Consider the following 22,689-nt stretch of genomic DNA (forward strand, 5'->3'; position numbering starts at 1 on the left):
AAGCAGTGTATCAACGCAGAGTACTGTCTCCTTTTCAATTTCTTTGACTTGAGTGGCGCTTTTAGCTTCTTCAACAAAGCATCCTGTTCAGAAGGCGAAGTGGAAGGCGATTTCTTGCTACGTCTACGCATTGACTTCCTTGTTGGTTTCTCGATTTTCTTCTCTGGAGATCCTTTCGCTTTATTTCTTTCACTCTTGCGCCTCATAGCAGTGGTATCAACGCAGAGTACTGTATATTTAATTTATTCAGTTATCTGTGAGATTACAATGTATATTCAACTATAAAATGTTTACAAGTTATATCGATCTTTTCACATGTAATCATAATACAGATTTGATAAATTTTTGGTACAGCTTAAAAACAAAATATTATTCATCTGCAGTTGCAAATTTTGGGTGTTTTTGCAATTGAGGCGTCGAATGCACATATATATACATACACACACATGCATTTATGTATTTGCCTCCATATTCATTTCGCGCGTTGCGATCTAATGATGATTGGCGGAAATATGCATTCGAGATTATTAGATGACAATATATATCTGTATCACTTGGACCATCATTTCGATCATCATCAGTTCTTTTTACAGATCGGTGCTCAGAAATTCGTACGCATTGCCGTCAATCGCCGCAGCCAAGGTCGAGGTCTTCATCGAATTCGTCGATCGATCTAACGCATTTCGGTTTGTGGTTATCAATTCACGCGCGAGCCTCCCTCGGCGACGGCGATGACTGCGACAACCACGGTTACTTACTCGATTTTGCTGTGCTGCGTCCGTGTGTTTAATTACAGGCTTCGTGTCTGCCGGCAGCTTCGGTGACACATAAATATGCCGCGCTCTTGACGAGAAATTGTGATTCCGACGACGCTATTCAACAATTCTTTCGTTCGTTCGTGCAAGAGCCACCATACAACATACAACCGCTCGATCGACCACGAAACATGAATCCGCATTTCGCTAGATAGCGACTCGATGGATATTCTCGACCATTCCGTATTTGTGAGTTATGTATATATATATTGTACATTTCATCCAATAGAAGAACTCGCCAGATAAAGATAACAAGAAATTCTTTCTATGAAGATTTCAGTAAAATATCACAGAGGATAAATTTGATCTAAAGTCTGTATACGAGATTATATTGATGTGGAAATTCTTGTCTCATAAAAAATTATAAAATTTTTATTGCAAAGAACGTAATTAGATAAGCTTAATCATCGACGAGATGCTATTAAAAGACTGCTGGCCGGGGTAAATTTTCGTGACATGTCGGCCTGGAGATAATAAAATATTGATGACATTATCGGCCGTTTTGACTGTATTGAAGATAATTACACGAATTATTTATAAATCGTACAATTATTTTAGCTCATCAAGCTATTGTTTTATTATCGAAAATATATAGATCTTTTATGTATAGCTGTCTCAAGAATAACAAGATAAATATGTTTTATTATATCAAAATTATTGTTTTATTATCAATAATGCAAAGATTTACTTATCTACAGTAGCGCATAGTGAGCTTTTTTTCAGCCAGCTAAATTCGGTAATATGATATTTTGTCGGTGTTTGAACGAAAACATGATGTATAATGAGATTATATATATACATATAATTTTGAATATATAATATATATAATGAAAAAAAATATTTTTTTGTATTAAAATTCGAATCTCTCTGTGTAATTAAATTTATACATCTATTATGTTTTATATTAATTAAGACTATATTATATAAATGTGATTTTTAGATAAATGTATAGATTTTATTACAGAATTTCTATTCTGAGGAATTTTCGAGACAGTCCTTGATTGAGAGCCAATAAAAATATGTTAGTGTCTGCTAATTAGCCAATCGGATCCAATTCACCAAATGTATAGTTTACCGGTGAATATCTGACTTGACCTAATCTAAACTGAAAAGTACAGCTATATGCATACTCGTACGTACGAATTACGTACGTGAGTATATTTGAAGAAATATTATCTAATTTCTGATCTCTCACTCCCTCGAAATATACATGGTTATCATAATATAATCAGCATTGGAATTTTCACGTATTTTTCGTGACAATTGTCACACAGTAGGTGAAAACAAGTGACGATGGCAGCGTTATTTCGCATGAATTGCGTGCAAAGTTTGCGCAGAGGGTTAGCTTTGATGACACCCAAGGAGACGACGATATATCGCAGGATAGCGACAACACCGAGATATTATGATAATGGAGATAACGCGGAGAAAACGCTTGTCAAGAAAAAGTGGGTGAGTTATGGCTTCAACGAGATAGACGAGGCAGAAGATCGTCATACCATGCACGCGACTCTGTTCGTCGTTGTAACTATAGTCTTTGTGCTTGGATTTACTGTCATGGCTTATCTACCCGATGTCAGAGGCAGGGACTGGGCGCAACGAGAAGCATATCTGCAACTTCGCTATAGAGAGGAACATGGTCTTCCTCCCATCGATCCTAATGTAATCGATCCATCTAAAATAACACTGCCAAGCGATAAAGAATTAGGTGATACCGAGATTATTATTTAAAAAGTGTGTTGACGATGCTAAGAATTTTGTTTGAAATTCAAGTATCGTTGCTCTGTCTACCTGTGTATCAATTTAGTACTTGTTATCATGTTAATTGAGGATTATGTATTTATAATAAATATTGCCTTTATGAATTAAATTTCTTTAAAAATTAAAAAACGAACCTACATTTGTACAATCTCTATCTGTTGCAGTCCTCAATTAAAATAAAATGTTTGAATAAGTCTATACTGTCATATATTTTCTATATTTATTGTTGATAATTATATATCTATATAATTAAAACTGTAATATGTGGAAAGCTGAACAGTATACACATTAGTATAATACTTGTAGAATAAATATCAGAAGAATTTTGTGCTGCAATATATAATTAGGATCTTATAATTGTTTTATTTATGTACAATATTACAATACTATATTAATTATATTATTTTCTTTAATACACATTAAAAAATTTATTATGCGTTGTATATTCTTGATATTTATGAAAGAAATTAAACTTATAATTTTATCAAGTTTTAACAGAATTTAAAACGAGCATATTAATCCGATTTCATTTCACCAGCATGCTTAAAAGTATTTTTATTAAAGTGAAAATCACGTCCTCTTTATCTAATTTTGAAGAATGCGTATTTTACTGCATGGATGTTGACGATGTTAATGTTGGAGCAACAGTGGTAGTGCTGATACCAGGTGAAAATTGATTTTGTTGTTGAAGAACAGATGGATAGAGGGAAGTGTTTTGTGGGAGAGAGGCGCTAACTGTGATAGGTGGCATTCCTGGCAGTGAGATAGGTGTCGTTACAACATGAGACTGAGGCACATTAAATCCAGTTGTCACGGTAGCATTATTGACAGGATTTTGTTCTCTTTGCAGTTCTGGAATATTAAATATGCTCGCACTTTGAACAAAATTCTGTTCTCTCTGCTGTCTTGGGACATTGATTGATCCAGATGATGCTACTGCTGCTTCATAAGAGTTGGTGATACTCGTAGGTAATGCTGTTGGTAATACCGGGATGGTTGGCATACCAGGAATGCTTGGGGTTACTTGATAAGTGCCTAAATAATAAAGTAGATATATCGATAACAGTTTAAATAGCTAAATGTTACAAAGATATAAATTTAAAAATCCCTACCATTTCCTTTTATTTTTTCTTTTACTGAAAATTTCATATAAGGTTGACTTTTATAAAAATCTTGGAATAAAATTTGATCAATTTTTTAACAGAAATTTAGCAATATGTTACAGTAAATTAATATATTTTAATTTCCATGAAAAGAAGCTATGAATAAAAAACCGTTCTCTCAATTTCAAATAAAATTTTGTCATGCTTACCAGGTGTGAAACTAACAGGAGGTTGATTCGAAAACGTATGAGGAACTGTACTGACTGGTGTGTAGCTACTAACAGCACCAGTAAAATTAAGATGACTTGCTGTCTGTGTTTGTATATTAAAGCCAGATATATTTTCGATAGATTTAACTTCTTGTTCGTTTTTCAAATTTTTCGCAGTTTGTTCAGAATTATCTAATGAAGCGGTGTAATTTGATGGAATGGATAAGCCGGGTAGTGTATTGATAATTTGTGGTGGATTGATTTCTGCCACAGTAGTTGTACTAGTTGTTGACATTGCTGATTGAGTTTGTGTAGTAATTTTGACATTCTGAAATACATACACGCATAGCATAAAATATACAGAAATATATAATAATAATAATATATATAGCAAAGTATTCAGAGAAAGCAGTTTTAGTAGATGATTTGTAAACGCTTATAGTGCAACTTCTTACCATATATGAATTAGCAGGTTTATGTTCTGGCACACTTCTAACAGGTATTCTGTGCAGATAACCATATCCAATTCCACATCCTAAGCTATTAAATAAAAATACAATAATAATATCTGTATACACTGCACATTATGATTTTTAATAATTATTGTATCTCAGACATTGCAAAAAGTTCTTCCTGTACCTTCCCTCTCCACCCCAGGTATTATTAGGTGTAATAGTCACTTCTCTGCAGGAATCATCCTTAGTATTATATACATATAATTTAAGAGGTCGTGATTCGTGTGCCTCTATTAAAGTGAATAAGTCTTCACTTTCATGGAGAATGGAGTCTGCGCCAATAATATAATCAGTAAATGGTTGTAAACCAGCCAACTCTGCTGGAGATGAAGGATGTACTTCCTACGGATATAGGTATCAACCATTTTTCCATTGTGAAATATGTCATTATATGAAATTAATATGGAATTTAAAGCACTTACAAGTACATGCCAAACATTTTCGTTGGCACCTTCGAACGAACAAAATCGTATACTAACGCCTAATAAACCCTGTCCACCCCATGTCATACTCGGTACAATTTTTGTTCGTCTTACAGATTGTGTTTTACTGCTATACACTGTAATTGTTAATTCCTTATTTACACCAGCCTTTAAAAGTTCCTTCAAGGTATCATTATCTTGGTCCTATGAGGAGCAAATTACAGCATTTTAAAATATAAGTACAATATATCCTACTACAATAATTATTGCAACTGTATAAGAGGAATGCATTTTTATAAATAGCAATTATTAGTTAACATACTAATCGAGTATTTCCAATAGCCACAATAAAATCAAAAAATGCTTCAAGTCCTGCTTGCTGTCCAGGAGAGCCTTCCTGAACCTACCATAAAAGAAATACAAATCATCTTATATATATAATTGTATTTTTAGCATGTATTATGGATGAAATTTTATTTTCCTAATTTCTAATGTATGTATTTACATTAATAATCAGTAAATTATAGATAATTATAAATTATCTGTAATTAAAATGTAATAATATGAGATGTTCCATATTTATATTTCTTATTTTTAAATTTTTTCATAGCAAGAACAGAATTTTATTTGATTTGTGTCATTTAATTGTAAATAGATTTTAGTCAGATTATAATTTTATATTCAATGAAAAAGAAAATATTCAATAAAAAAATTGATAGAACTCGTGAAAAATATTGACTTTTCTTAACATTTTTATCACAAGAGAAATTAATCTTGAATTGTTTAAAGAACTCATAATATAGACAATTTACTCAATTTTTTACAATGTATGATATTAAAGAGAGTAAAAAATGACAAATATATATGGATGACATCTCTAGTAGTCAATATGTCAAAATGGATCATGCAAACATGATCTAAATACATATATATATATATATATATATATATATGTAAGTTAAATAAGTTAATATTTTATATTAAGTTCTATTATTGTTTTTTCTCCGCAATATTTATATGTAAAAAAACAAATTGCTATATTTGGAGTAATTAGATGTTCTTGACAGACAACCTTACCCTTAATACATGATAACCCTCTGTACCGCCTCCTGGTATCTCTACGCTATAAGACGATCCCATTTCTGCCGAGAGCTTTTTAAGTCACTTGAGACAACCAGGTAAAAAACATTAAATCAATTGTTGATCGTGCGAGATACTTGGAGATACTCAAATATACTCAAACAGCAAAAATACGTGGCAAGAATACTAGAACGCAGCTACAATGACGTCACGACCGTCATGCGGCATAAACTGGTGATATTGGCTGTTGTCCAACTTTATCTTTCAAATAATCCTAATATCAATTTTTTTTTTAGTAGAAATTAGTTTGATTTTCAAGCATAGATTATGGAATAGATTATGGAGAAGACGCTAGAGATGCTTCTTCGAAGCATTGCATTAACCAATCAGAATAAAGAAATTTTTACTCTTTTTGTCCTGATTGGTCAATCAAACACTTCGAAACATTTCTAGTATCTTCCCGACCGCAGCCTATATAAAATCTATGTTTTCAAGAGACGCGCAACACAATACAGCAAAGCGAAGATCTTTCCATTCTTAGGCCGATATTACATTTGTCGTACGACAAACTTTTTAAGCATATTGATTGGCTGCAAAATAGAAACTTTCTCGAGTCTCTAGAAATTAGCTAATCAATGCGCTTAAAAAGTTTGTCGTACGACAAATGTAATATCGGCCTTAGAAGAAAATTACATGATCGATGACAGAAAAATACTAGATAAAGGCTGCGGTCAAAAAGACGCTAGAGATGCTTCGAAGCATTGCATTAACCAATCAGAATAAAGAAATCTTTACTCTTTTTGTCCTGATTGGTCAATCAAACGCTTCGAAGCATTTCTAGCATCTTCCTGACCGCAGCCTCGGATTCAAATATTTTGCAAAGCGTTACCGTTACGAAACAAATCATTGCAATCACGATAATATTGTTTGTGTGTGAAAAATACAAAAGAAATTGCATATTTCTAAGAGAATACAGATTGTAATAATATGAAAAGTTAAAACTTCTTTTAAAATATTTAAGTAAGTTTTTCATTAAAGACCATTAGTAGATTTTTACTTTTATCTTCAATAAATTGTGTGTGTGTACATGTTTGTGCAAACCTATTTAAAGTAATGAGGAAAATGTTATATATTAATATTATTATCTATATTATTGATAATATTTATTATACATATATTTTATATAAAGATTTCTTATTATTGTATATTTATTTTATTATATTATTTTTTTTATCAGGAATAATTAATGTATAATCAATCATCATGGATATGTCTATCAATAAGATCCATCATATTTTATTGGATGCTGCCTTACCATCGACTATTGAAGATCTCAAAAATCCAACAGAAGACTATATCGTGAATTTGTTAACGACATTCTTATCACGATTTTCTATTGATGTGAATTTAATTAATCAAGTGAGACTTTATAAATCATTTGCATGTATATGTTATATATGGGTTATGCAAACTATTTCTTGAAAAATAATAATAGACCCATATATATATATATATATATATATATATATATATATATATATATATATGTATACATAGATTTGCTTTATGTAAATATATATGTGTGTGTGTGTGTGTGTGTGTGTCTGTGTGTGTGTGTGTGTGTGTATATATGTATGTATATATTTTACATATTTGAACAAAATTTTACAGCCAATTCTAGAACAACATATAGTTATGACGTACTACGAGGATTCTGATATAATCAATCTGATTAACTTACACACAGTTGTGACGCAAATATTTGATAAGATATTTCTACAAGATTTTTGTTTTACTGACATCACTAATCCTGGTACAAATTTCAATTTATAAATTTTTAAGGGATTATATATATATATATAAAATTAATATTCTATTACAAATTTTATAGGGCAAAAACGACTAAAAAAACATGCAAAAATTTTTTCCAATTTTGTATTATATACAATGCACAAAAAACCAGAATTTAATGATAAGAATGATCAAATTGAAGCTACATTAAGGTTTTTAGAAGAACTAAAAGAAAGGAATGCTCAAGTTATGGAACTGATTAATAATAAAGTTAAACATAAAACAAATCAGTCATCTATGATAAAAAAAGTAATAAAAAATAATTTTTATTGAATATTTCTGCTTTTATTTAATATTTTACTACAGCATATAATAATATAATTATATATTTTTTCACATTAGCTAGAAGATGATATACAACATATACTATCACAAACAGAAAAAATGAATAAAAAGGTATTGCAACTTGAAGCAATGAAAAATGAAGTAGAAAAAGAAAATCAGATTGCCAAAGAGCAATATGGCTCTGTTAAAACAGCAATGGGAAAAGTAAATATTTTTATTTGAATCTTAATCTTTCATAATAATGTGATATTTTTATTGTTAAACAATAAATCTAAAAAATTTGTAATGCATGTACAATATAATTTTTAGCTGTCCAAGGAGATAGCTGAAATACAGTCAGAAGTTGTATATTCACCGGAAGAATATCAATCTCGTTTAGATGAATTTAAGGAACAAAAAAAATTAAAATTAGAAAAACGTGACATAATACAGGAAGCCATTCAGGAAAAGAAACAGTCCATAAAACAAATAGGAGAAAAATTAAATTTTGTTCCAAAAATGAATGATATATTTTCTACTTTGATAGATGTAGAGAAAAGGCTGATGTATGTTTTTATTTATGTGTTTAGATTGTTTATGTTATAAATAATTATTGATATATATATATATATATATATATATATATTACTTTATTTTATATAGAAACAAAAAAACAATATTAAATAATATTCCAAAGCAAATCGATTCATTGAATAATGTATTAAAAGAAAGGCAGAATAAATTAGCAATGCACAAAGATCAAATGGATACAGAAATGAGCAAATTACAGTTACATCATGAAGAAGATATTACCCCATTGCTCAGGATGTGTAATCAACTATTGAGGTAATATTGCTAAAATTTGACTTAAGAGTTGACTTTTTTTAATGAGAACTTTTTGGATATATTCTTTAATTTATATATACATACATATAAAAATTAAAGAATATAATATCCTAAGAAGTTCTTGTTAAAAAAAAAAGTGTATTACTCTTAACTATACATACTTTGATAATAATGTTATATATCATAACTATTTTTTATTATAAAAATAATTAAAATTAAATAATATTGTTAGTGAGAAAAAGGAACAGAAAGCCAAATTTGATATAAATCAAGTCTGCTTCAATGAGAAATGCTTGAAAAAGAATAAGTTACAAGCAGACATTAAGGAAAAAGAGGAAAACATTTCACTTGTTATCCACAATTGGAAGAAAATTTATGATGATGAAATTATACATGAAATTAATGTGAGTTATATTGATCATACTTTGATGTATAATAATTAAATCATAAGTTATTAAAATCTTCATGCTATGTATATATATATATATATATATATATATATATATATATATATATATATATATATATATATATGTATAGTTGTATACATATTTTTAACAGTAATGTATTAACTTTATTATAATATATTTTTGAATAACATATAAACTATAATACATTTTTTATTTTAGGAACTCAAAGCTTGGACGTAACAATAGGAAACACTTTTAAAAAAGAAATACATGATATATTTAATAAGATATATTTATATATTAACAATAATAATTCAAAAATAAATAGATACTTTATATAATATGATATTTTATATAATATTCTATATATGTGTTTTGTTGGAACAATTTATAATTATTATTAAATATTCTTAATTTCTTTTACACTATATCAAAAGAAAGAGGGAGATTAAATTCTTCTTATGCATTTTTATCATTTTTTCAAACGATTTATCTTGATTTTTTTTTATATAAATATGACAATGCAATGTGAAGTTGGGCATTTACATTTTGGTCAATTTAGCATGTAGTAAAAGTAAATTAGCATGAATAATGATATAATAAATATAGTATCATCTTTGTGACATTTTGACATTGAATGGTAAAAAAAGCTTCTTCAAGAGTTTTAAGGAAAGCTCAATCGTTGTCAAAAGAAATTAAATCAAGAAATGTGGAATACAAATCATTAAATGCAAGTTAAACTTAAATCTTCATCAGCAGAATTGCGAACTTTCTGCAATTGAACTGCAAATGTGACTTATCATTAAAACAAGGAGACATTAACCATGTGGATTTTTTGTGTAAGAATTATTTTTGATAATTCTTAATTGATATCCAAGATTCTTGTATGTTTGTATGTATGTATGTGTGTGGATATCAACACACACACACATATATACACTTATTAGTTTTATATATTGTTTTAATATAGAGAAATGAAAAAATTCATAGAGATTTTACAGTTATATAGTTTTAAAGAACTATTTTTTTTTAATTTGATAATTGGGACATTTTTATCATAGGCATTGATTGGACTCTTTCAACTTGTAATCCTACTGATGTTATCTGGTATTCTGTTTTCCGTTGCTGCCGTTTCGCGTTTGATGGAAATAACAATTATTCTGATATATCCTACAACTGTATTTTTGTTGAGACAGTCGGCGAATTTAATCATTGTGAGTATATATTGAATAATTTCAATCTTTTACGAATTATTTTTTGTTTCTATAATATATCTATTCTACATATTTCTATGTCTATTTTCAAGGACTTCTTGTCTTTCTCTCTAAAAGTACTGTCTTACTAGTATTAATAAATATTATTATTAATTCACACATATAATCAAGACCATACAGGGCCAAATAGCCCCGTGGTCAGTTAATTTTGAACACCTGGTCTTGCACAGCTTCTAACAATCCTGATGGCAAGACTGACGTCATCGGCATTTCAGAAACTGTGCGCACTTGTTAAATGTGATCAGTATCTAGTTGATCAGTTGGAAGGAATTTCTCAACGAGAAGGAATTTCTCCATCGCCAGAAATGCCTCAGTTTCTTGATACGCAAACTCCTTTCGTGCCATATAAGAAAACCATTCTTGAAGAAATACCAGAAGATATTTTGCCTTCAAAAGACGAATTTTCTACTACATCATCAGCAGATGAGGCTCCACCAGCTATTATCGAGCCTCTACCGGATCAATCACAGGATAATAACCCGAGTCAACAGCATGCAAAAATACGATTGATTGCTGATGAAAAAATGGATTATTGATGGAAATATTTGATTGAATATTTATATAAAGAAAATATTTTATACAAAAACATTTTTTTATATAAATATTAAATATATATATTTATTTATTCTTTATTGCAAAATAAATTTGTGTATGTACACGATTATAGAATTAAATTCTTCTGAATTTATAAAAAAATGAAAAATATTCAAAATTATTTTAATAGATACACTGTATATATAAACGAATCTGTATAAACACAAACATGGTGAAGTAGTCAATTTATTGCCTTATTACGATCGATCGAAATTGCATCAAATCGGTTGACAAAAAAATATTATGTCTATTGTAAATCATAAATTTGGAGAATTATTTTTTGTCAAAATGTAGTACATCATATATGTTACATCATAATCATTTTTTACTAGCATTAAATTGAAAAAAAAATTGTTTCTGTTTTATAAATTTATTGAAGAAGAAATGGATGTGAGTCAATGTTCTTAGCTGAATTTATTGTAATATATAATTGGACTCTATTATAAGGATTTTTAATAATGCAGTTAGAGGCTATGCTGATGGACTTGAGTAACAAAATTTCTTGTTTGCGACACGTCCTTCGTCCGGAATATATTCCGCATTTAATCACAGTCACGATAATGTTGATAGGATGGCTGCTTGTGTCTTGGATATTTCATGTACGTATTTAAAATCGATTCGACTAATTTATAATTAAACATAATTAATTTTTTATAGTTAATTTGGATGTTGCTCACACCTCTAACAATAAGTGCTATTACCATAGCACTGATATGTCCAGCAACAAGCAAATGGTGTTTTCAACAACTAGGAGCAAATTTAGAAGAAATAATAAATAATTTTGTTCATAGATTTCAGGCACCTCAATAATGGCATCAATATATATATATATATATATAAAGGCTTAACAACTTAATTTTTACACTATAGAGTAACACTAGAGTTTACTATAAGAATATTAACATTTTAATTATGGATCGTGTAATTAATTTAATTTTTACTGCAAATCTTCTCAATAAATGAAACAAATACATTTTTTAAATATTTAAAAAACAAATATATATAAATATATAAATATATATAAATATTTTTATTATGTTAATATATATAAAATATTTTCTTTATATAATATATAAAATATTTATTTATATAATATATTTTATATATATATATATATATATAAAATATATATAATGTATACAAATATTTTAAATAAAAACATATATATTAATATAATAAAAAAATCGTGAAAAATAAATTTTTAAATCATAAAATTCATGATTATATATATGTGTGTGTGTGTGTGTGTGTGTGTAGGCGCGCGCGCGCGTGTGTGTATATATATATACTGAATTTTATTGTTTAAAAATTTACTTTTCACGATTTTTTTATTATATTGGTATATTATAACATTAAAAATTCAGCACGTACATAAAATGCTACAAAAAAATTCATTCTCGAATCCGACAACTCTAAAATTTTTAAGCGTACGATCAAAAAATAAATCACAAATATATGTCTCATGTTGATTGAAAGAGAATTATACTGGACGAAATATATATGATAGACGAAAATCACAAAATAGTGCAAAGCTCAAAACGGTGAGTGTTTGAATTTATAAACTGTAATACTAATAATAAAAAAATATATTTTAAAAATATAAAAAATTACACACACACACACACACATATATATATGCTAACTTTTTAATTTAATTGTCACATGTAACATTTTGCAAGATAGATTTTCAATTAACAACATGAACTTGTTCATGAAAACTAATTAAAGCGTTTCGAAAAATTTCAACCTCGAATCTGACAACTCTGAAATTTTTCAGCATACAATCAGAAAACAAATCACGTGTGTAAATATGTCTCATGTTGAAAGAGAACTATACCGGACGAAAGATATATGATAGAGGAAAATCACAAAAATGGGAGTGCAGAGTTCGAAACGGTGAGTGTTTGAATTTATAAACTACAGTAGAAAGAAAAGATAATATTTTATCATATTTATTAAAAGAGAAAATTTCAATTTCTTAACAAAATTTACGATATGTATGTATAAAAATTAAAAAAATTATTAGACAAAAACGATTTAACGTTGTATATAAATAATAAGATGTCTAATTATTAAATACATATTTACGTTAAGTCAATTAACAAATTATTTAGGCATATCTATGCCTTTAAAGATTTGATAGCTCGTTCTATTCTTCTTTTTGTTTCGAAATTTCATCTGCATCGGTTTTTGAAATCATCTGGTTAATGCTACTTTCCTTTTCCACCTGTAGTTCCTCTGCAGTTTTTTTCTGCTTGTCATTCTTCAATCGAGTATTAGTAACCTCTCGCTTTTGATTGCTGGAGAGACCATTCACATTTGAAAGAGTTTCTTGTATATTTTTGTTATCCGCCGAAATCTCTTTCGAATTTTGATTTTGGGAATTCCTTTGAAATGGTCCCCCTGTATTTACGGCGATCAACGGTACGTTATTATAAGATTGAGGAGAAGAAGAGTCGTAATTTGTCGTAGGGTAAGAGCTGTGGGTTTCGTAAGGATATGAAAAGCTATAAGGACTTGTAATATATGTCATAGTCTGATATGAGTTAGATTCGTATGTAGGAGGATTGTTGGAGGAAGTATATACGACGGGATACGGTTGTTGCACCGTGAGATGCAAAGGGATTTGATTTTTATGATGATGCCTTCCTTCCTGCAAAAAAGAATAATTTGATATTTTATAAAACACGCTTTTTCTTACAGTTTGAATGTATATGTATCTAGAATGGATTTTTAATTTTCTGTATTCCATTTCTAGCCTCAGTTAAGCGCTCGACAAACGTTTCGCTTCATACGCATCAAAAGATTCCAAACGCAATGGGATATAATTTAGACATTACGTTAAATTATGATAGAAGTGGATGTATAAATCAGGGATCAGAGGGAGAACAATCGAGAAGGTTTCATATATGAGAACAATTCTTTTTATTTTATAAATAAACAATATACATAACGACGTTCCGTCAAAGATACACGTTCGATACAACGTCGTAGACGTTGAATTAAAATTTGCAGTTCAATCTTTAAGTTGCTTGATCCAATTTCCTTAACGAGGTCACCGAGGATATAAAATGTTAAACCTGTGCGTGAAACCAAACATTATGTACTCAGGTTTCTCAATCGAATTGTCGGATCTTCTTTAAAGAAGAGAGAATTTTCTCTATTACACAAATTTTCCATGGAAGGAATAGAATCGCGTAGATAGGAATCTTTTGATGTCGCTCTCTTCAAGCTTTTTTTTTACTTTTTAAGAATCGCACAGTCAAAATAGCTTTCATTTATTATCCCAAGATTAATGGATATTATGTATCGGATCACTGTTTGATTTTAATCAGTTCGGTACTTACCATTTCTCTGGTCTGTGCAATTACGGGCGATTCTACATTTTCTCCAATGCTGGGATTGTATTGTAAGGTCATCATCGGAGACCTAAAGGACTTAGATCCGCTGGGATGTAGCGTTACGTGATGCTTATAGGGCTTGGCCTTTTGCTGTTCGGATCGACAACTGCACTCGTATAATTCTTCCTGTACTGTTGGTACGTACTGTGTAATAATGAAACATGTATTAGAAAAATAATATTTTTTTATATAGTATTGATATATATACTTATTGTGAAATATAATTTAAAAAATCATTAAAAAAAAGTTTGCAAATACAGGAAATTAAAACTACAAGAGCTTTTAAGAAAGCAAATTCAAAAATTTAACAGTTTGCCAAATTGACAAATCTTTTATACGACGTCTGGTACCTCGACAAGCCTTGTCGGCTCTTCCTCATGGTAAACAAGTTCCACAGGAGAAGACGGAAGTAACATTTCGGTTTTGCAAGGACGTGCGACGGGCGTTAAAACACTCAGTCCTTGATGCGAAATTGGCAGGATCTAAATAACAAAGGATATTTATTAATATATCAATAATTAATTATTTCTTTGTTAATTTCAAGCTGATTTTAATGGAATAGTATAACTAATTTAATTTATTTAGATAAATAATTAATAGTTGGAAAAGTAATAAGTAATCTTAATTTAAATAATTTTTGAACTAATTTCTCTTCAAGTTTTTAGTTATCCAGATATCTAAAATTAAATTTTTAAATATTGATGGTTTTTAAAAGAAATTATCTTCAAATTTATATCATGTATTGGCTTCTAATTTTTATAATATACTCTGTATGTATTCTGTATATATTTATATTCGAACTTATTCTTTTTTTACCTGTGGTTTTTCTTGTTCCATCTTTATCGGCTTGACCTCTTGTTTGGGCAATAGTGGTGCCTGTTGGGTTGGTTGAACGACGTGGACTGTATGAACCTGTTGTGGTGGTATCGGTTGGGGCTGCATGACACTTGGTTTTTCGCAGGGTGCGGAGGCGGGAGCCGGTATGATGTTAATGATTGGCGTTGGAGCAGGAGCTGGTGCTGGAGCAGAGAATGCGGATTGTTGCGATTGAACTTGAGAAACTGGCGCTGAAGTTTGTTGCGGTTGAGTTTGAACATGGATGACGTGCTGATGAGTGATTGGCTCAGGAACTTGTTGTTGAGGCTGAGCCGAAACAACTACTTGAGAAGGCGGTTGCAACAAACTGATCGGAGAGAGTTGCGGCATCGGCTGTTGCATCATGATATTCGAAACTGGATACTGTACTGGATATTGTACCGATGCGGGAACGGATGCGGTTTGCATGATGGTCATTGGTTTGTATTCAGGAGTCTTGAGATCTAGAACCTGTTGCGTCTGTTTTATAGGGAGTTCCTGCTTACAAGGAACTAACTCTTCCTTTCCTGAGCGGACCTCCACGCAAAAGGTTGTCGATTTTTTTGCTCTATCCTTGTCCGCGCCAGTATCTTCTAGCTTAATGTCTTCTTTGACGAGCTTGCTCGCTGTCTCGGTTGACTTCTCGATTATCTTGGGCGAGGGTGCGGCCTGGCAAGCGACTAGCGCCAACAGGAACAACGCGCAGCAACTCTTCGAATACATTGTTGGCAGGTCGGAATCGCAGTCGAAATCAAACTGATGAAATACGACAAGCGCGTCCGTTTTTTAAAGAAGTCCGCGATCAGCCGCGAAATCGGAGTTGACGACGAAATCATCCGTTGCTTGCGAAATTATGTGAGCGATTCGATGCATCGGCAAAATTCAATGCATGATTAATCAACATATATCTCCTCGTTATTGCGTGATTGCGAATTCGCGCGTGACGATCAAGTTATGTAGACAATTAATGGAGAATTATTTTCTAAAATTGTAATATTTTACATTTATTTGGACATAATCGTTTTTTTATTATATATTTAACATTTTTCAATAATTAGAAATAATTACAGAATCAAATAATATTTTGTTGTTAAATATTAAATTTAATTGTGGATATCTGGATAATCAAAAACTTGGAATAATATATTGGGATTTAAAAATTATTTAAATTTAGATTACTTATTATATCTTCCTAACTATTAATAAAATTATCTCTCTAAATGAATTAAATTAATTATTATATATTATTCGATTAAAGTCCATTCAAAATTAATAGAGAAGTAATTAATTATTGATATATTATTAATGAATATTTTTCACGATTCCTAACATTTATAGAAAAATATTTAAGTCTGATTCGTGAAATTTTAACATAAAAATATTGAAAAAAGTAATAACAAGAAAATCTTATGTACTTAGTTTAGATGTTTATTGATAACATTTTTTATAAATTTATGAATTGCATAATTATATATACATGCTCTGAATTTTTCTCTGCAAAGCACATTATTCATGATTCACAAGTAAAATACGCGTGTTACAAAAACAGCTTGACAATTTATTGCGTATTATTAAACACTTGCAAAACTGCATCGACTTATAATTGCATTTTCATTCATGTCGCAACGGGATTACACACATATATCACCATTCTCATTTGTTTTTACGCACTTCTTTTCGCTTTTATGTCAAATTCCGTAGGCTTGACGAATCTAACAGACACGATGAGAAGCGTATTCGCTTTCTGCATGCAGAAAAATGTATATAGGTCAGCAGATAACTCATTCATTTATACGAATGTTCGAAAATGTTTCTTTATATCTGCTTTTTTATTATATATTTATTAACAATAAGAGCTGAAAATTACATTGAAAAAGTCAACGTGATGATTATGATTAAGATGCAAGTTGCAATATTTGTTCAAAACTACAGTTTTGGATAAAATTAATTATTTTATAAAATAACAATGAAATATTTAAAATAATTGCCTGAGAGAGAGAGAGAAAAAGAAATTATTTAATTATTGGAATTATTTTTAATATTAATTTTTATATTTATGTATATTAATGTTTACATACACATATATTTTTTACAACTTGTATTTGAAATGATAATGATTTACGAGATAAAATAGTGTATAATAAGACACAAAATAAGACCGCACAAATACTGCTCTTTGGTTTTTTTATTTATTTTTGAACGATAATGAAAAGTTGGAAGCAATCCATTCCATTATAGAAAACATACATATATAAAATTCTTTTTCAAACGAAACATATATAACAAATCGTCGGTTAACTATCAATTTAGTGGCAATTTGTATAATGTATTATTTATCACATTCATCAAACATATATTGTGTATATATATATATAAAATTAATTACACCTTAATTATTATTACTAATATTAAAATATATTTGTATATTCATAAAAAAACAAATTTCCACTTTGTGTGCTTTAAATAAAACAATTTTTCTTAAACTAAAGAAAGAATAAAATTTTAGTGTATGATACTATTATAAAATTTTATTAATCTTTATACACTTTTGAAGTAGTTATTTTAAATTATTTGTAACTCTCTTTTTAAAATTGTCGATCTCTTGAGAGAGAGATTCTTTTTTATTAAGAAAAAATTGATTCTAAAAAAGACTTCAAATAAAAGATGACTCGTTAAATATAACCATATATATAATGCTAATAACTTTCTATTATTATTATTTAGGTGTGGAAAGTTCTGCAAGGGATTCCATTGATGTCGATTCAGTTGGTTCTAGTGGGAGATCTTCAATATCATCCAACAGATCAGGATCAATTTTCGTCAAAACCTGAGTGTTATCCTTTATATTCTTTTTGTCTACAATATGGCTGCTATATTCATCCATATCAAAAATATCCTTAGATAGAATCAAATCTTGCATAGCCGCGTTATTCTGAATAATATCATCATCTACAAAGAGCTTTTCATCCCTTTCTTTCATAGAATTCGCATGTAATATATTATTTTTAGCTTCTGGTATTTTCTGTATCTCCAAGGAGTCGACAGGATACTTTGCATCATTTAAAATATTTAAATGTCGAGGAAGGGTATAAGCATTATAGGCATTAATCATGGGTGCACGATTAATTCGATCATCACTGGCTTGTGTTTTACTTTCAAGGATTATATCTTCGTTTTCTAAATTCTGAAAGAACTTATCATTATTCTCTTCAGAATACATCTCCAATTGATCCGTCTCTTGTGAATCTTTATGCGTAAAATCTAAGTTAACGAAAAGTTCTTTATTCCGTATTGTCTTCCAATTATTCATATTCTGGGGAAAAGCGTAAGGATTATATCTATTTTGTTCAGTCTTGATAGCATCCTGTACAATCTCATCTTCAAAATATTCCTTATTCATATTTTCCTGCTCCGCGAATTTCTTATCCTTGCTTTTCTCATTTTCAAAATATTTAATGTTTCTTTCCACCGCGGGAAACACTTGCAGCCAATTCTTTCCAGCTTCTTGCAATTGATTAATTTTTGCGGATTCTTGCGAATTCTTGTATGCGGCGTAATCCCAATCATCGAAGTTTTTTCCATCATCCGTCTGTTCCCTAAATTCTAAATTATCTAAATTTTGAGGGAATACATAAGACTTATTGATTTGTTTATTATTATCCTCGGTGATAATTTCTTGTCCTTTCACAGGATACATTTCTAAGAAATTATTTTCAGTTTGCTTTAACTGTTCTACATTTAAAGATTGTGATGTATCTTTTATGTCGTCCCAATTATCGAAGAACTCATTTTTTGTCGGCTTCCAAATATTTCCAAGAGGATGGACATAAGGATCACGTTTAATTTCCGGCAGAATGGAATTATATCCTTTTCGGGGATACGTTAGGCTGTATTGCTGATTAACAGGAGTCGCGCGCGGAGATTTTTCGATTGTATTTCTTTTTTCATCGAAGATGTGAGGAACCGGATCCCGGCGGAATCGAAAAGGATTTCCAATCTTCGGACTGAATCTTTGTGGCAAGATATTTGAAAAAGAAGCATCTCTTGAATTCAAAGGCTCTGTGTCTTTATCGGCACGATAAACGACGAGCATTTTATTTATAGGATCCTTTTTGTCTTTTATATTATTCTCAAAATTTCTATCTAGCGAAGAGCTGGAATATTTATTACGAAGATTCCTGAAGACATTTTCCGATCTGAAAATTGGCTTCGATGGAAGAACGCGAGCAAGAGGATATCTACTCGCAGATTTGTCCTGAGAAAATATTTCTCGCCTGTCTAAAAATTTCGGACTCCTATTAAGAACATTTTTGAAGAATAAATTTCTGCTCGCTGGTTCTTGTGAAGAGAAGCTCCTGTAGTTTCCGAGGGATGCTGAATTTTGATTCGGTAGAATATTATTATTGTATGTTGTGTCCTGGGAATTTCCTTCTTGTATCAAATTGGAGTGATGAGAATTTCGGAGCGAATTAACGGGAAAATCTCGTAGGACTCTTGGCTGCAGATTTGAATCTTCATCTAGATTCCTGGAACATTTTTGCAAATTTTTAAATTCTCTTTGAATTCAGAAAATAGGCTTTTAAAATTTTATAAAATTTTGGCTTTTGATCTTTTAGATTCTAATATTAAATGTCAGAATTTAAAGTTTCTGTATTTTTTGTAAATCTTTCGAATCTAATACATTTAAATTTTGGAATTCTAACACACATTGAAAATTTAAGTTTTGAAATTTTTTAAAAAGATGCCTATATATAACTCTTATATTTAAATTATCCTTACCATGGTAGCTGAACAGTCAAGGCTTCTGGACAATCCAGGCTGCACGAGGGACAGGATGCACTTCTAGGAATCCTTCGCGACGATCCGCAAACTAGGATCGCGCTCACGGATAAATAAAATAACAAATAACGATGAAAAATTCGTCTCGACATATTTAAAAGATTCGAGCAAAGGAATTATTACAGCTCTTTATAAACTTGTATATGAAGGATGCAACAAGGGCACATTGTGCTAAGAACAAAAATGTTTTTTACATTGCATCAAATCATTTACCCGCTTTTTATATACATCCGTTAACTTTAAAAAGAATCGCTTATTTGTTTACTGTCTCTCATTATCCACTTCCGTATTCCGTATTCTTTTGATTTTCAGACAGGATGCAGGTGACGACATAATATCACAAAAGTCTTTGGATGCAGTGAAAGAACTTATACATTTTTTGAAAGAACGTAAGCGTTTATTTTATTCATTACGCAAAATATTTATTATATATATAAAACTTAAAATTTTTTAAATTCTTGATTAAAGATGCTAGAGTGGAAGGACTATTTCGTCGGGCAGGACGTCGTGAGTTTCGACGGCATATCCTTAATTCTCTAAAGAAAGGTCATAAGCCACACTTCGAAGATTCAAACAATGCAGCTCTGGAATGCGCGGCGGCTTTACAGATTTTTCTCAGTCATCTAAAAAAGCCAATTATGCCGCAGCATGTGCAAGAATTGATTCTTGGTAAATAAATAATGACGAATAAAAAATGAAAGTTAAGAATGCATTTAAATTATATAAGAGAATAACGATGAAAATATATTTCTTATAATCGTAACTTATTTGTCATTGAAAATCGCAATGCGAAAATGCAATGCTCTTCGATAAATATTTATAAATTCATTGTCAGCGAAATTCCAGTTCTGGCGAATTGCGATATCATAATGTCAAACTTGAGACATCAAAACCAAAATTTTAACGTCAGAAACAAGAATTTGCTAATTCTTTTCTCCATCTAAATTTTTGATAGATTCTTTTCAACTTTTTAATTTTCAATATTAAATATTTCGATAACTTTTTTGGTATACATATTCTATGTTCTTATGTATTTCTATATTCTTCGAATGTGATACATAAGTAAGATTTAAATTAATATTTTATGATTGATCAGCTGACAATCCAGGTGTGGAAGCACAAGTTATCGCGCAGGATGCTTTAGGACTTATTAGACAGGATGTCGGTGGTCGTCATGGCGAGCTTCTGATTGACGTCTTAGATCTTTTGAGACATTTGACTTTATCAGGACCTCCGTCTGAGTGTTCTGAATTACGCGGATCTCCCTTGCCCATCGCCCTTTTGCCAGTGTTTTTTAACCTATCGGTGATAATATAATTTATTTGTTCAATATCAAACAGACGTTATTCTATTAAATTAAATTTAATTGAGAATTATAGGAATTAAAAAAAAATGTTTTATTATTTTAAATATTAATTTTTAATTATATATTAATTTGCTCTTCTTTTATTTTATATCATAAAGATTATGTGTTTAAATACAACTTCACAGAACACATTCTTAAAACTTTTTCTTTTGGATTATTTTATACCAATTTTTATTTTACAGCCTAATGATTTGATAAGATGGAAGGAAGTAGCAGCTAGATTCAGCGAATTAATTACGGAAGCCGCTGCACAACTCCGTCGGAATGAGCAACGTGGCATTCATAGTGAAACTATGCTAAATTCCGCGACAAGTTATGCCAATGTAAGAAATTTCTACTGGAGAAGAGCAGTTAAAAACCGGTTAAAAATTTTTCGTCTTGTATCAACTTTGCTACGAATCGCACTACGTGGTTGTCTTAGTTTTAAAATAATTTTTCATGAACTAAAGAGAAAAAGAACATCTCCAATGTTATTTATTATGTATTTTTAGATAGCTTCGACTTCGCTAGAAGAATCTGAGGAATTGACGAGATTGCAAGAACTTTCCTTATTGTATCCTCTCGTTCGATTGACGGATCATTGTAATACTTGTAAGATATTTTTTTTATTTTTAAGAATTTTGTAAAACAATAATTTTTATATTTTAATTTTATTAATATAAAAAGCTTGTAGAAGATTTCATTATTTTAATCTATTTCATATTAACTTGGTAGCGGAATTTTGATAAGATATTAACGATTTAATAGTGATTATTGATGATTCAATATAAAATTTTGCTGACAGGTCATGTTGGCGAGATGGCACGTGTTCTCATTACACCGTTACAACATCCGGTCGTCAGTAGGTTACACTCGATAATTGTTACTCCTAATTAGATGATAATGGAGTAAATATGCAAATTATTTCTGGGTATAAATCATTGTGTGATATATTGTTGCAATCTTGTTTATGTTAATTACTGAGTGACTCAATTGTATTTCAATTAAAATATTACGTTTGTTGATGAATATTATGTGCTGGCCAATGAAAAATAAAAATAGTTATTGATCTAAAATTAACGCAAATGTAACTATATCTGTAATA

At 29.9% G+C, this 22,689-nt stretch overlaps 7 protein-coding genes and 1 long non-coding RNA gene across 9 annotated transcripts in view; 5 read left to right on the plus strand and 3 right to left on the minus strand.

Annotated features, from left to right (window-relative positions):
• LOC138943463 (uncharacterized) overlaps nt 1–6,123 on the minus strand; it is an 8,272-nt gene extending 2,149 nt beyond the window's left edge. Inside the window, exons 1-8 of the mRNA XM_070314317.1 lie at nt 5,903–6,123; nt 5,148–5,228; nt 4,826–5,029; nt 4,528–4,745; nt 4,344–4,428; nt 3,889–4,216; nt 3,188–3,611; nt 759–843 (exon numbers count right to left, since the gene is read on the minus strand). Coding sequence (XP_070170418.1) covers nt 759–843; nt 3,188–3,611; nt 3,889–4,216; nt 4,344–4,428; nt 4,528–4,745; nt 4,826–5,029; nt 5,148–5,228; nt 5,903–5,965 — 1,488 coding nt within the window. The 5' untranslated portion in view covers nt 5,966–6,123. The remainder of the gene's footprint in view (nt 1–758; nt 844–3,187; nt 3,612–3,888; nt 4,217–4,343; nt 4,429–4,527; nt 4,746–4,825; nt 5,030–5,147; nt 5,229–5,902) is intronic.
• Np15.6 (NADH dehydrogenase [ubiquinone] 1 beta subcomplex subunit NP15.6) lies at nt 1,931–2,748 on the plus strand. The gene has a single exon (XM_070314196.1). It carries the CDS (start codon nt 2,109–2,111, stop codon nt 2,544–2,546), a length of 438 nt encoding a protein of 145 aa, XP_070170297.1. The 5' UTR covers nt 1,931–2,108; the 3' UTR covers nt 2,547–2,748.
• Nucleotides 6,124–6,820: 697 nt separating the features above from the next.
• On the plus strand, nt 6,821–9,590 carry LOC138943333 (uncharacterized). Its single transcript, XM_070314071.1, has 9 exons — nt 6,821–6,925; nt 7,143–7,324; nt 7,577–7,718; nt 7,797–8,005; nt 8,099–8,245; nt 8,351–8,586; nt 8,684–8,866; nt 9,099–9,270; nt 9,496–9,590. The coding sequence occupies exons 2-9, from the start codon at nt 7,169–7,171 to the stop codon at nt 9,514–9,516; spliced, it is 1,266 nt and encodes a 421-aa protein (XP_070170172.1). The 5' UTR covers nt 6,821–6,925; nt 7,143–7,168; the 3' UTR covers nt 9,517–9,590.
• A 230-nt stretch (nt 9,591–9,820) lies between these two features.
• On the plus strand, nt 9,821–11,321 carry LOC138943355 (uncharacterized). The gene is made up of 3 exons (XM_070314122.1): nt 9,821–10,115; nt 10,338–10,490; nt 10,721–11,321. The coding sequence occupies exons 1-3, from the start codon at nt 10,101–10,103 to the stop codon at nt 11,084–11,086; spliced, it is 534 nt and encodes a 177-aa protein (XP_070170223.1). The 5' UTR covers nt 9,821–10,100; the 3' UTR covers nt 11,087–11,321.
• Nucleotides 11,322–11,417: 96 nt separating this feature from the next.
• On the plus strand, nt 11,418–12,032 carry LOC138943397 (uncharacterized). The gene is made up of 3 exons (XR_011448469.1): nt 11,418–11,534; nt 11,609–11,743; nt 11,802–12,032. It is a non-coding gene; the product is annotated as an uncharacterized lncRNA (long non-coding RNA).
• A 1,250-nt stretch (nt 12,033–13,282) lies between these two features.
• On the minus strand, nt 13,283–16,127 carry LOC138943345 (uncharacterized). 2 transcript variants are annotated; one of them, XM_070314095.1, is made up of 4 exons: nt 15,362–16,127; nt 14,896–15,027; nt 14,492–14,689; nt 13,283–13,797 (listed from the first exon to the last, which is right to left on the minus strand). In XM_070314095.1, the coding sequence occupies exons 1-4, from the start codon at nt 16,121–16,123 to the stop codon at nt 13,294–13,296; spliced, it is 1,596 nt and encodes a 531-aa protein (XP_070170196.1). In that variant the 5' UTR covers nt 16,124–16,127; the 3' UTR covers nt 13,283–13,293. The 2 variants fall into 2 exon arrangements, with proteins under 2 accessions (XP_070170196.1, XP_070170197.1); XM_070314096.1 differs by lacking the exon at nt 13,283–13,797 and adding an exon at nt 14,069–14,224.
• A 1,989-nt stretch (nt 16,128–18,116) lies between these two features.
• On the minus strand, nt 18,117–20,382 carry LOC138943464 (uncharacterized protein PF3D7_1120600-like). Its single transcript, XM_070314318.1, has 2 exons — nt 20,180–20,382; nt 18,117–19,926 (listed from the first exon to the last, which is right to left on the minus strand). Exons 1-2 carry the CDS (start codon nt 20,329–20,331, stop codon nt 18,117–18,119), a joined length of 1,962 nt encoding a protein of 653 aa, XP_070170419.1. The 5' UTR covers nt 20,332–20,382.
• Nucleotides 20,383–20,414: 32 nt separating this feature from the next.
• LOC138943466 (uncharacterized) lies at nt 20,415–22,612 on the plus strand (the record flags this gene model as incomplete). Its single annotated transcript, XM_070314319.1, has 6 exons — nt 20,415–20,628; nt 20,708–20,908; nt 21,336–21,544; nt 21,788–21,928; nt 22,097–22,196; nt 22,390–22,612. Coding segments are annotated over 6 exons (957 nt in total), but the record flags the coding sequence as incomplete, so codon positions are not given.
• Between the last annotated feature and the right edge of the window lie 77 nt (nt 22,613–22,689).

The sequence above is a fragment of the Polyergus mexicanus genome, unplaced genomic scaffold (assembly GCF_030449975.1).
Source record: "Polyergus mexicanus isolate NDT 795.1 unplaced genomic scaffold, iyPolMexi1.0 SCAF_26, whole genome shotgun sequence".
Classification (NCBI taxonomy): domain Eukaryota; kingdom Metazoa; phylum Arthropoda; class Insecta; order Hymenoptera; family Formicidae; genus Polyergus; species Polyergus mexicanus.

Bases quoted from the DNA above. Each gene is read 5' to 3' on its own strand.
- LOC138943355 (XM_070314122.1), top strand. The intron at 10,491-10,720 runs GTGAGTATATAT...GGTCTTGCACAG, and splicing joins AGTCGGCGAATTTAATCATT to CTTCTAACAATCCTGATGGC.
- LOC138943464 (XM_070314318.1), bottom strand. From the start codon at position 20,331: ATGTCGAGACGAATTTTTCATCGTTATTTGTTATTTTATTTATCCGTG. The intron at 19,927-20,179 runs GTAAGGATAATT...AAAATGTTCCAG, and splicing joins TTGACTGTTCAGCTACCATG to GAATCTAGATGAAGATTCAA.
- LOC138943345 (XM_070314095.1), bottom strand. From the start codon at position 16,123: ATGTATTCGAAGAGTTGCTGCGCGTTGTTCCTGTTGGCGCTAGTCGCT. The intron at 15,028-15,361 runs GTAAAAAAAGAA...TTTGTTATTTAG, and splicing joins TGGAACAAGAAAAACCACAG to ATCCTGCCAATTTCGCATCA. The intron at 14,690-14,895 runs GTACCAGACGTC...ATTATTACACAG, and splicing joins AGCCGACAAGGCTTGTCGAG to TACGTACCAACAGTACAGGA.
- LOC138943333 (XM_070314071.1), top strand. From the start codon at position 7,169: ATGGATATGTCTATCAATAAGATCCATCATATTTTATTGGATGCTGCC. The intron at 8,867-9,098 runs GTAATATTGCTA...TAATATTGTTAG, and splicing joins ATGTGTAATCAACTATTGAG to TGAGAAAAAGGAACAGAAAG. The intron at 9,271-9,495 runs GTGAGTTATATT...TTTTTATTTTAG, and splicing joins AAATTATACATGAAATTAAT to GAACTCAAAGCTTGGACGTA.
- Np15.6 (XM_070314196.1), top strand. From the start codon at position 2,109: ATGGCAGCGTTATTTCGCATGAATTGCGTGCAAAGTTTGCGCAGAGGG.